The sequence below is a fragment of the Macrobrachium rosenbergii genome, chromosome 54 (assembly GCF_040412425.1).
Source record: "Macrobrachium rosenbergii isolate ZJJX-2024 chromosome 54, ASM4041242v1, whole genome shotgun sequence".
Lineage (NCBI taxonomy): Eukaryota > Metazoa > Arthropoda > Malacostraca > Decapoda > Palaemonidae > Macrobrachium > Macrobrachium rosenbergii.
In genome coordinates this window covers 18,407,603-18,420,102 of record NC_089794.1, presented here as the reverse complement: position 1 = coordinate 18,420,102, position 12,500 = coordinate 18,407,603, and the positions used below count along the sequence as shown (strand labels likewise).

Below are 12,500 nucleotides of genomic sequence, written 5' to 3'. Positions count from 1 at the left end.
AATGCATAACCTCTAGCACCACAAGACCAGCGTCATGTAATCTCTCCAGTGACATGCTCTGTAAACAGGTAAACAACAGATTTGGCGTCTCACAGACATTAGGTAACATTGAAATTACACAGAAGGGAGTAAAAATAGCGTCAGTTCTACTAAGGTGTACTATTGCTGCTCCTGAATGTTTGTTTTTTTTATTCATGTTTATTTTATGTTATTTATTTGTTTTTATATTTGAACCTCTCTGTTCCATTTGTTTTCATATTTTTGGGTATTCTGTTCTGTTTCGATCATTTAAATAATAATAATAATAATAATAATAATAATAATAATAATAATAATAATAATAATAATAATAATATGGTACTTTCTGGAAGATTACATGATGGCAATTAGCTGACCAAATACAAGACTGGGAAATTACAGACATTGTGTTTCTCTCCATTCGGAAATAGAAGCAATTACTCCTAATTACACCTGTTACTGCTAGGTTAACCATCCACAAGCAGAGAAGCATTGATCCGAGGGCGAGAGAGAGAGAGAGAGAGAGAGAGAGAGAGAGAGAGAGAGAGAGAGAGAGATTGTCAGTATGCAACGCTGTACCCGGAAAAATCTTAAAGAGAGAGGTTACCAATTTACATTTCTGCAAACGTTCACAATATCCTTAGCGAGAGAGAGAGAGAGAGAGAGAGAGAGAGAGAGAGAGAGAAACAACCAGACTACAATAAACTTATATGTAAACTTCACAGCACTCGCAAAAGACTTTCATACTCTCATAAAGCAAGCAAGGTAAGGAGGCTTCCTCGTAACTTTAACTCGCCCTGGGACCGCTAGATGGAACCACTCCTCGACCCGGCATATAGAACTTTCTGGAGCCGGTGGGCAGGAGAGCAAGGGACCACGTGTTGTGCATAAGTCCAACCCACCCACCTTCCAAATCACCCCCCATCCCCTTCCCCCTTCTAAAAAAAAAACTGCGCGCGAGAGGGTGGGTTGATTACAGCGCATATTTAAGAGGTGACACCGATGACCTTGCAACCTGGTGTTAGTATTTGATTTTTTAAGGTCAGACTGATGCCCAAACGTAGCCCAGGCCCGTAGAAAGAGTGCATCCGTGAAGGAATGGCCTGACAGGTGCTCATGGAGCCGTCGGATTGATAGATTTATTCATGTTCTAAAGATATAACGCTTCAGTGAATCATATTCTGATAATATAATGCTTCAGTGAATCGCATTCTAAAAATAAAACGCTTCGGTGAATCGTATTCTAACTACAGAACGCTTCAATGAATCATATTCTAACCACAGAACGCTTCAATGAATCATATTCTAACTATAGAATGCATCAATGAATCATATTCTTACTACAGAACGCTTCAACGAATCATATTCTAATTAAATAACTCTTCAATGAATCATATTCTAACTGCAGCACGCTTCAGTGAATCATACTCTAAAATAAAATGCTTCAGTGAATCACAGTTTAACTGTAAAAAGTATCAGTGAATCATATTCAAAAAATAACATGCTTCAATTACTCATATTTTAACTACTGAATGCTTCAATGGATAATATTCTCACTATAGAAAGCACTTCAGTGAATCATATTCTACCAAGAAATCGCTTCAACGAATCATATTCTAATGAGGAGACGCTTCAGTGAACCATATTCTAACCACAAAGAGCATAAATAAATCATACTCTAACTAAAAACGCTTCAGTGAATCATATTCTAAAAGTAAAATCTTTCAGTGAATGATAGCCTAAGTGTTAAACACATCAGGGAATCATATTCTGACAATGAAACGCTTCAGTGAATCATATCCTAACTAAAAACGCTTCAATAAATCATATACTAACTAGAGAATGCTTCAGTGCGTCATATTCTAACTAAAACGCTTCACTGAATCATATTCTAACGATAAAACCCTTCAGTGAATCATATCTAACTACAAAATGCTCTAATAAATCAGATTCAAACTAGAAAATGCTTCAATGAATCATATTCTAAAAATAAAACGCTTCAGTGAACCATATTCTAACCACAGAAAACGCTTCAGTTTCTCCGTTCCCCTCCTTACTTAACCTGAAAACCCACCAGTCAAACCATTCTGTAACGTGAAAACGCATCACTGGCTAATTTTCACGGCAGTACACGGCTAGAAAACGCGACACTTACCGAGAAACTTCCCAAGGACCCGGCTCCTGGACGCAGGCAGGGGTCCTTGGAATAACGCTGGAAATACCGGCGCTATTCCAGGTAAGATGGGGGATGGGGCCGGGTTTGGGGGGAGGAGGCGCTTCTGGAAGATCAATATGCACAGGTATCGCGTGGATGGTGAAATGTCTGCTGAACATTTGTTTGCTAGAATCTGTTACTCTGTATTTTTTTTTTTTTTTTTTTTGGCGACATTTTGTATTTTTCTTGGGCTTCCGGTGCCTCGGGATAGTGATTGCAGCCAGCCAAGATATGTGTGCGCGCGTGTTTGTGTGTGTGTGTTATGCGTGTGCGTGCGCGCGCGTATGTGTACGTAAAGATGAAACTCATAAGGCTTCCTCCCTCGTTGGCATCATGATGAATCTGGTCTTAAATAGGTCGATGATGTAAAGTTCTGTTGCTATCTTGAGGGGTCGAGAGTTTCCGCATCGTCTCAGCTGATAAAATTCCTTTCCTTCTGAAGCATAAGGAGGAGGAGGAGGAGGAGGAGGAGGAGGAGGAGGAGGAAATGATGGTAAGAAGTAGGAAAAGGATAGGGTACATGAAGAACACGAAATTGCAGAACATATTAAGGGAAGAATGTAACAAAAATTAGAAATAAAATGAAGACTGACAGAAAGATACAATGAGAGAAGATGACAAGGAATAGAAACGATAAGAATAATAAAAATAATAATAAGAATTAGGAGATAATGAACCTGGCAAATGAGAGAAATCAGTACATTACACTAAAAGAAGAATGTCGAGAAATATAAATAAAATGAAGACTGATAGAATGAGAGAAGATGACAAGGCAATAAAACGATGATAATAATAACAACAAGAGATGATAATAAGCTAAGCAAAGAAGGGGAGAAATCAGTAGAAGTAGAAAAAAAATGAAATGGAAAAGTACCAAGTGGAAATTCAGGTCATGTACTAAATTTAGAGGAGAAACGGGACCAGTGCCTTTTTTTTTCCACGTTGCAAAAAATAAACAAAAAACTAGCAAAACTGTCATGAACCTCTAGCAGGAAGGTGATGCAATAACTAGAAGCATTTGCCTAGTATACAGTCTTTATGCATTTGATAGCCATTTGCCATTTTATTTCTTTTTGCTATCAGCCATTTTATTTATTTTTTATTTGGTATTTTACTTGTTTAAATTTTTCACATACGGTCTTTTAACCTGTTGAAGGAAGCTTCCTTTTGTAAGTTACTGACCTTGGTCGAGGCATTATGAGTGTGTGATAATAATAATAATAATAATAATAATAATAATAATAATAATAATAATAATAATAATTTAACGTTAGATTACAAACGCAGTACAGATGCCCACGAATCACTTAACCCAGACAGACAAACCTACTCACAATTACTGCCCAAATTCGAGGGCACAATAATAATAATAATAATAATAATAATAATAATAATAATAAGAAGAAGAAGAAGAAGAAGAAGAAGAAGAAGAAGAAGTCAACGTTAAATTACAAACTACAAACCTACTCAAGACGCCAACGAATTTTAAACCAACCCAGACAGACCAACCTACCGATAATTACTGCCCAAAACTTGAAGGCAACCCCAACTCCATCCCGCCCTATTCCCCCTCAAACTATAAAGATCGTCTGGCACGCGATATATAATGCGGCGACGATGACGTCCCCCGAAAGAAAGAAGAAGAAGAAGAAGGAGAAGAAGAAGAAGAAGAAGAAGAAGAAGAAGAAGAAGAAGGAGGAAAACAAGAGATGACGCAATCCCTCGCCGATATGACATCGCTCGGTCGGTTATCGACTTACTCCGGACTCTCACTTTCCGAGAAGAATGTGTGTGTGTGTGTGTGTGTGTGTGCGACTTTGCGTCTGCTAGAGTCATTCATGGCAAGGACTTCTGCCATGACTGCATGCCGTTGTACACGTGATTATGCTGTGCATGTGTGCGCGTGCGCGTATGTTTATGCACGTGTGGATGCTTGCGGCACATATGTTTCGGCTGCGTGTGTGTACGGATTATATATATATATATATATATATATATATATATATATATATATATATATATATATATATATATAGAGAGAGAGAGAGAGAGAGAGAGAGAGAGAGAGAGAGAGAGAGAGAGAGAGAGAGGAGGGGAATCCCAAGGTCGCCTCGATATGCACAGGGAAGCGCGCCCGGCGGCTAAAGCCAGTGTTGTTATTTATATCACGGTCCTTATTCATTATCGGCAGTGACTGTTCCTTCCTTTCCCTCGGCTGTCAAATTTTGGGATACTCTTCCTGCTTCTGTTTTTCCCCGCGTCTCATATACTTCTGCTCTTCAAATGACAGGTCTGAAGCTTCACTCGTCAGGGAGGTAAGAACCAGTGGCGTAACGGGCATTCCTGATTTGTCAGTGGCTGTAAAAAAAAGGTATAATTTTTATTTTACTTTTTGTCTCTGAGTTGCGCCAAGATGGGCGATGTTCATTTTTTTTATCCATAAATCCTGTGGATTTAAGTCTTCCCGGCGGATTATTTTTAGGCCGGTGGCACTCATTTTCTCCCCGGAGAGTGCACAACGGAGGGAGAGTGGCAGTGGTGGTTCTCGAGGGTGCTGGAGGGAGGAAAGTTGTGTTGCTTCTCATTCAAGAGACGTTGCGCAGAGGGAAGGGGAAAGACGACATACTTTAGTGAGGCTTCAATCATTTATTTCTAGGCGCGGGGAAGACGACATACTTTAGTGAGGCTTCAATCATTTATTTCTAGGGGGAAACACGGCATACTTTAGTGGTTTCAATCATTTATTTCTAGGGGGAAACCCGACACATTTTAGTGATGTTTCTATTTTTTTTTTTTTTTTTACTTTTCGGATGAGGTTGAAAGCCCTATGCCCTTCTCCACCCTAGCTGCAAACCCTTCTAAGTCGATTAACAGTCAAGTACCCTCCTATTTATCTCAATCTTCCTCGAACTCCTCTTATCTCGATCGCCATCTCCCAGTTCTCCAACCTCGCATTCTTCCTCGTTCTCCTCTTTTCTCGATCTCCATCTCCCAGTTCTCTATCTGCCACCTTCTTCTCCATCTTCACCTTCCTCGTTCTCCTATTTTCTCGATCTCCACCTCCCAGTTTTCTATCCTCACCTTCTTCCTGTTCTCTTTTCTCGATCTCTATCTCCCACTTCTCCATCCTCACATTCTTCCTCGTTCTTGTTTTCACGAGCTCCGTCTCCCAATTCTCTATCCTATCCTTCTTCCTGTTCTCTTTTCTCGAGCTCCATCTCCCAGTTCTCCATCATCACCTTCTTCCTCGTTCTCCTATTTTCTCGAGCTCCATCTCCCAGTTCTCCATCATCACGTTCTTCCTCGTTCTCCTATTTTCTCGAGCTCCATCTCCCAGTTCTCCATCATCACCTTCTTCCTCGTTCTCCTATTTTCTCGAGCTCCATCTCCCAGTTCTCCATCATCACCTTCTTCCTTTTTCTCCTTTTTTTTTGGTCGAGCTCCATCTCCCAGTTCTCCTCTTTTCTCGAGCTCCATCTCCCAGCTCTCCATCATCACCTTCTTCCTCGTTCTCCCATTTTCTCGAGCTCCATCTCCCAGTTCTCTATTCTTCCCTTCCTTGTTCTCCTCTTTTCTCGATCTCCATCTCCCAGTTCTCCATCATCACCTCCCTATTCTCCTCTCTTCTCGAGCTCCATCTCCCAGTTCTCCATCATCACCTTCCTATTCTCCTCTCTTCTCGAGCTCCATCTCCCAGTTCTCCATCGTCACCTACTTCCCCGTTCATCTCTTTTCTCGATCTCCATCGCCACCTACTTCCTCGTTCTCCTCTTTTCTCGATCTCCATCTCCCAGTTCTCCATCCCCGCCCTTCTTCCTTCCGCAGGACGATGATTCGCAACATGGCACCCGGCCACGAAGACCTCGCCAAACCGCTTGCAAGGGGCGGCGGCGTTTAGAAGCATTTCCGTGACGCCCCTCGCGCGGGACATTGACGACGAAAGCAGCCAAGGTCATTTCCTCTTCGGAGTGAGGAATGCGGGGTAAATATTATATCAAGGAGAGGCTGGGAAGTATATTTACGTAGGGAAATAACGGTTCCTTAACGGTACCGAGACAACCGTACCCTCGGAAAACGGTGATTTAAGTAGAAACACATAGTAAGGGAGAGAATTCTATTTCTGGGGGAGAAGAGGGTGATGGCTTGATCGAACCGGAGAGGTGTATATGCCTATGAAAATAACGGTTCTTTAACGGTACTGAGGAAATATATCTTAGTTTAACCAGACCACTGAGCTGATTAACAGCTCTCCTAGGGCTGGCCCGAAGGATTAGATTTATTTTACGTGGCTAAGAACCAACTGGTTACCTAGCAGCGGGACCTACAGCTTATTGTGGAATCCGAACCACATTATGACGAGAAATGAATTTCTGTCACCAGAAATAAATTCCTTTAATTCTTCACTGGCCGGTCGGAGAGTCGAACGCTGGGCCAACAGCGTGCTACCCGAGAGCTCTACCCACCCCTCCAAGGAAGAACTAATGGAAGAACTGAGACAACCGTAATATTTGAAAACGGTGATTTAAGTAGAAACATAGGGGAAGGGAGAAAATTCCATTTTTGGGGAGAAGAGGGTGACAGCTTGACCGAATCGGAAGGTATATTTACGAAGGGGAAATAACTTCTTTAACGGTACCAGGACAGCCGTCCCCTTGGAAAATGGTGAATTAAGATAATATTTGTGCTGCCAGAATGAATTCTTGAACGATCACATAGCCGCCTTTTGGAAACAAGGAAGTTGGTAACTCGGAAATACAGGGGGAGGAAGGGAATTCCGAGGTGCCAGGACAACAGTACCCTTGAAAACAAGTGATTGACGAGAAAATGAATTTTCGCTTCAGAAGGGCCAATTCTTGAGTGATGATAGAACCGCATCTTGGAAAGAGGGAAGCTGGTAACTCGGAAACACAGGGGAATGAAGAGAATTCCACATTTTGGTGAGAAGAGGATGACAGCTTGATCGAACCGGTTGACCCTCGAATTTGCGATTCCCTACTCTCCCTAATTTTTTTTTTTTGTCCCTCATTCTCACGTCTTTCCATATTCTTTCCTTATGTCATTTTTCATTCAAAACCTTCCTCTTAATTCTTCCTCCTCCAACACGTTATATTTCTCTCACTTCTCACACCCTCCTCATTTCCCGACGCCTTCTCACTTCTCTTTTCCCCTCACTCCTATCTCTCACTTCATTATTACCCGGTCCCCAGAAGTAAACAGTAAACAACTTCATTTCTAAATTTACCTTGGGTGGAATGGGGAGAGAGAGAGAGAGAGAGAGAGAGAGAGAGAGAGAGAGAGAGAGAGAGAGAGAGAGAGAGTATTTGGAGAAGGTTATATTGCACGAGTTGGCAGTTCTCTAAGACTCTGTAGACTGTACCTCTAGGTTCGGTAACTCTGAGCTTCGGTAGCTTCAAGACTAAAGTACGCCTCAGCTTCGGTACCTAAAACATTGTCATCTAAGATACAACGCCTCTCTTTACACCTCGGTACTTCATGTCAAAGCTTGGGTACCTAGGAAATTCGGTACGGTAATTCAAAATTTCGGACCCTGGACTTGATTGGTAAATTTAAGGTCAAGTTGAAAACGTGCAGTAACAACTACATAAATAGGAATGGAATGGCGTGGAATATAAAATTTAGGCTACAGGCCAAGCACAGGGACCTACGAGGTCATTCAGCGCTGAACGGGAAATTAAGAGTAAAAAGGTTTAAAAGGTGTCATATGAGGAAAACCTCGCAGCTATCTATGAAACAATTGTTAGGAGAGGGTGGAAAGTAAGATGGAAGAAAGAGAATATGAACAGAGTTACAGAAAAAAGGAATGAAAGGGGTTGCAGCTAGGGGCCAAAGGGACTCTACAAAGAACCCTAGGTAATGCCTACAGTGCACCGCATGAGTTGCACTGACGCCACTATCCCACTAAGTGTGCGTGTGTGTGTGTGTGTGTTTGAGGCTTGTGTGACTGTTATGAAAGATAATATGATAAGTTTGAATGTAAAAAGGAAAAAACTAAGTGAAAATATATGGACCCAGAAAAAGCTGATGATATGATCCGTGAGAGATAAAAGTTTCTATTATGAGAACAAGGTATGTTATAAAACCTGTAGGCAGATAAGTGACTGGTTTGGTGTAACAGTCAGGCTGAAGCAATGGTGATAGTGTTATGTCTCCACGTCTATCTTAATCCTAGACTGAGAAATGAAGGTAGACGGGTAAAAAGTTATGGGAGAAGAAAGTGAGTAGTGATACAGCAGATGATACGAATCCAGGTAAAAAAAAAAGTCACAGGTAAAAAAAGTCACAGAAAAAAAGTCACAGGAAAAAAAGTCACATTAATCTTTCCTAGATAGTGACCACCAAAGGTATTTTAACCCGATATGTATCCACCTTTGCGGCGTGCTTAGTACCAAGATCTAAAGTCTTTAGATCTTGCTTAGTACAAGGCCGTTGGGGATTACCGTAAAAACATAAACAAAAGGCTGTAACCTCCAAGAAATATAGTGAATTTTTCCCTGACTTTATTGCCGGCCATCAAAATTAATGTGACTTTTTTTTGAGACTTTTTTTCCTACCCAAAACTGTGACTTTTTTTCCTGATGATACTGCACAGACTGGGGATAGTGGGGAGAAACTGCAGAAACTTTAGAGATGTTAAGAATTTGAATGTGGCAATAACAGTCGTGTTCGCTTTCCTGGAACTACAGTACTCCCTGATTTAGGAAGCGGCTTGATACATTATCACCAATTCAGCGGTTAACGTACGAATATGACAGTGGCTATAGCTGGTGCTAGAAGCTCTTGGAGAAATGCCTTAGGCTCACAGAGTATTTATTCATATATATAAAATGTGTATATATATAGTCTATTTCAACGCCATTTTACTTTCTAATCAATTCTAACGTTACTCAAAAACGTCATACAACAAAGATAATTTGATAGGTTAAGTGCAAATCATAACAGTAAGCCTACTACATGAGAGAGAGAGAGAGAGAGAGAGAGAGAGAGAGAGAGAGTCAAAGCAACAAGTCTTCTGTTCCGCCGAATATCGAGCCAGACGCCCAACAGCCGTCCATGCACAACTCACCTCGTGTTCGTCCATGTCTTGGTCGTCGAACTTGATCGAAAATTTGCTTTTCTCCGCCATCGTGGCGAGTTGGGAGTTGGCGTAGCCGTTTTAGAAGTGCTTGGAGGTCGAATCGTTGACAGATCACCGATCGCCGGCTAAGAAATCGGTCTCCGATAGACCGAAAGAGAAGGAGAAGAAGAGACAGGCGCCTCTCCGATCGTCTGGGACCCTTTGACACGGACGCCGCCACTGGGTGGACGCGGCGTTTGGGAAATTTCTGTTACGCAAAATTCGAGGGAATGTTTCTCTTATCTGGAAAATCCTGCTGAGATAATGACAACCTATGCTCTGTCGTATCTCAGGGAAGAATGACGTCTACGCGTGGAAGAATGTCTTTCAAGACGGCAATGGTAAAGACAGGTTGAGTCTAATCTTGGTTGAGGGGGAGGGTTTTCTCTTGGCGCGAGCGGGAGGTGAAGCAGCGATGGTCTTACTCGGGTCCTGGTTCGTCACTGACTGACTGACTGGCCTTAGGAAGGTGGCATATATTGCTTAGCCAGGCGGTGCCGATGATAGTGTGTTTTTTTGCATTGGAAATTCTCTCTCTCCCTCTCTCCAACTCTTTCTCTCGCTCTTTCCTCCTTCTCCCGTACCCTTGATGCATACATTGCATCAAGTTTTTCTACGTTGGGAAACCTCTCTTTCTCCCTCTCCTCTCTGGCTAACTTGAGCTAAAAGGCTCCTTTCCTTTAGACAATTTAGTCTGAACAAATTGTACCACTGAAGAGTTTTGTACACCGGTTTTTCTCCCACAGTACGTCCTCTCTCTTTCTCTCCCTCTCCCTAATCACCCTCCATCCCTCTCTCTCTCTTTCCACATTTCTCTGCCCACCACAGTTTCAACCTACGGCAGTCACGACCAAGCAGTTATATACTCAATTGTGTGTTGGGCCTACAAATGCAAATTGGACACATTATGGCACTAAGCTCATAATGGTCATTACCTCTCCCGATCAGGCGATCCGTCACGACAGTAAATTGATATAACTAATAACGAATACCAATGGGTAAGTCATTGGCTAAGAAATGTCTGAATAAATAGATAATTGCGCTCAATCTATCCTTCTGGTCTTGTAACTTCGACTAAATCAGTGATACCTGCCAAAGCGGATGATCAACACGAAGGTACACATTAACAGCAAGTGCTTACCCCCCCTCTCTCTCTCTCTCTCTCTCTCTCTCTCTCTCTCTCTCTCTCTCTCTCTCTCTCTCTGTAAATACACTGCAAGACTAAAAGAACTTATATTTGGATTGAAATAATGTGAACTGAAAGATTTGGTTGCTTAGTAAATTGATTAATCATTTTAATAAGTTATTGCTATTTCTTCAGGGGTTCGATTATTCAAGACATTTACTTAAATAATCGATTATTCAAACATACACTGACATTTACTTATATCGTTATTAAAAGACTCGATTGTTTTATCACAGTTATTTAGATAATGGATTATTTTAACATGATTATCAAATTTATTATCTATAAATTTGTTCGGTCACTGAACAGTTTTATCTAAGCAATCAATTATCTTTCAAAGTTTATTGATACACAATAGATCCTTTTAATATTTTTATCAAAATTACTGACATCAAAACGTTCGATTATTTCCAGATTGAAATAATCGATAATTTTAATATGTATATTCCTGTTAATATTAAAATTTTCCATTATTATAATGGCTTTCATAGAAAAATAATTATTTAAGCGAGGTACTGTTATAATTTTTAAAATGCTCAATAATTTAAACAAATTTTTTCAAATAATTGATTATTTTACAATCTTACTTATTTTAAGTATTAAAAAGTCGATTATTTCCAGAGATTTGTTAAGATAATCGATAATTTCAACATGTTAATTAATGATTTTGTGAATGAAATATTCAGTTATTTGAAAGAAAGTTATTGTAATAATCGATTATTTCGCCATGTGCATGTATGCAGTTATCATTAACATATCCGATTATTAAAAAAAAAATAATCAAAATAATATTTTGAATATGTACTAATGTGTCATTATTACAAATTCGTTGTTAACCCCCTTATTAAAATAATATAATATTCAAACGGTCGACCACTTTAATAGGTTTGTCAAGTTAACATTTTATTGGAACATAACAATAAAGTAAACAGTATTTAAAATGTAAACTTTTAGCATAATTTTTAAAAAATTTTAGCATTTTATTTTTTTAGCATTTTTTATTATAATAAAATAATCTAGTATTTCAGCAGGATTATGCCGAGCAGTTATTGATAAACTTGTCTATTTACTCAAGCAAATTTATCAACCCAGCCTATTATCTAAAAATTATTTTACTTATTTATTCATCTGTTTATTTCAGAAATCTAAACATAATTGCTTTTATATTTATAAAAACACTCACTAAAAAAGTGTTTAGATTCAAGCAAATTTTTTGTTAATACCTTTAAAGAACAATTTAGAGACAACACTGGGTGTATCTATAACTCCCTCTCCCTCCCAGCCCAGTCCTTAGTCAGGGTAGCTGTTCTTAGCGTCTGCCTATAACACACAGGGAAAATTATTTTTCAGATTAAAATATATTAAAAGATACTCCATTGGAAAACATTATATATGTCATTTGGTTTGCACAACTCATTTGAAATCGATATGTTTTTGATTCACAATTATCTAGATAATAACTATTTTCAAATTTTTATGAATTATGTCCTTATCAATATGTTCTGTCATTCCAACAGAGCTAATTGACGGTTGATCCTTTCCATATGTCTATCGCCATTATTGGTATTAAAATGTTTGATTATTGTCATAATTATTTAGGTAATCGATTATTGTAACGCCCGTGCATCAGTTATTAAAATCTTTAGATATTATAAAAGCTTTTTTATTCTAATTTTTAAAACACCCGATTTTTAACATGATTTGTGAAGCAGTCATTGATTACATTAACATTTTATTTATGTTATGTATGAAAATAATCGATTATTTCAAGAGATTTATAAAGATAAACTATAATTTCGACATTAACTACTTCCTTCACCACAGCGGGTAGGCGATTATTTGACAAAAAATTTGTAAAGCAGTCACCGAATATTTCGACATTCTGTTCATGTTATGTATGAGAAAGTCGATTATTTCAAGAGATTTATAAAAATAATCGATAATTT

General features: G+C 39.4%; 1 protein-coding gene across 2 annotated transcripts in view; it reads right to left on the bottom strand.

Moving 5' to 3' along the window:
• The window catches only part of LOC136834809 (sodium- and chloride-dependent glycine transporter 1-like), a 127,672-nt gene that overhangs the window by 52,700 nt on the left and 62,472 nt on the right, over positions 1-12,500 (bottom strand). The window contains exon 1 of one of the 2 annotated variants that reach the window (XM_067097544.1): positions 9,318-10,081. The exons of the other annotated variant lie outside the window; for it this stretch is intronic. Within the exon in view, the coding sequence (XP_066953645.1) occupies positions 9,318-9,377 (60 nt within the window). The 5' untranslated portion in view covers positions 9,378-10,081. Of the gene's footprint in view, positions 1-9,317; positions 10,082-12,500 lie in introns of those variants that run through there. 2 annotated transcript variants of the gene reach the window in all.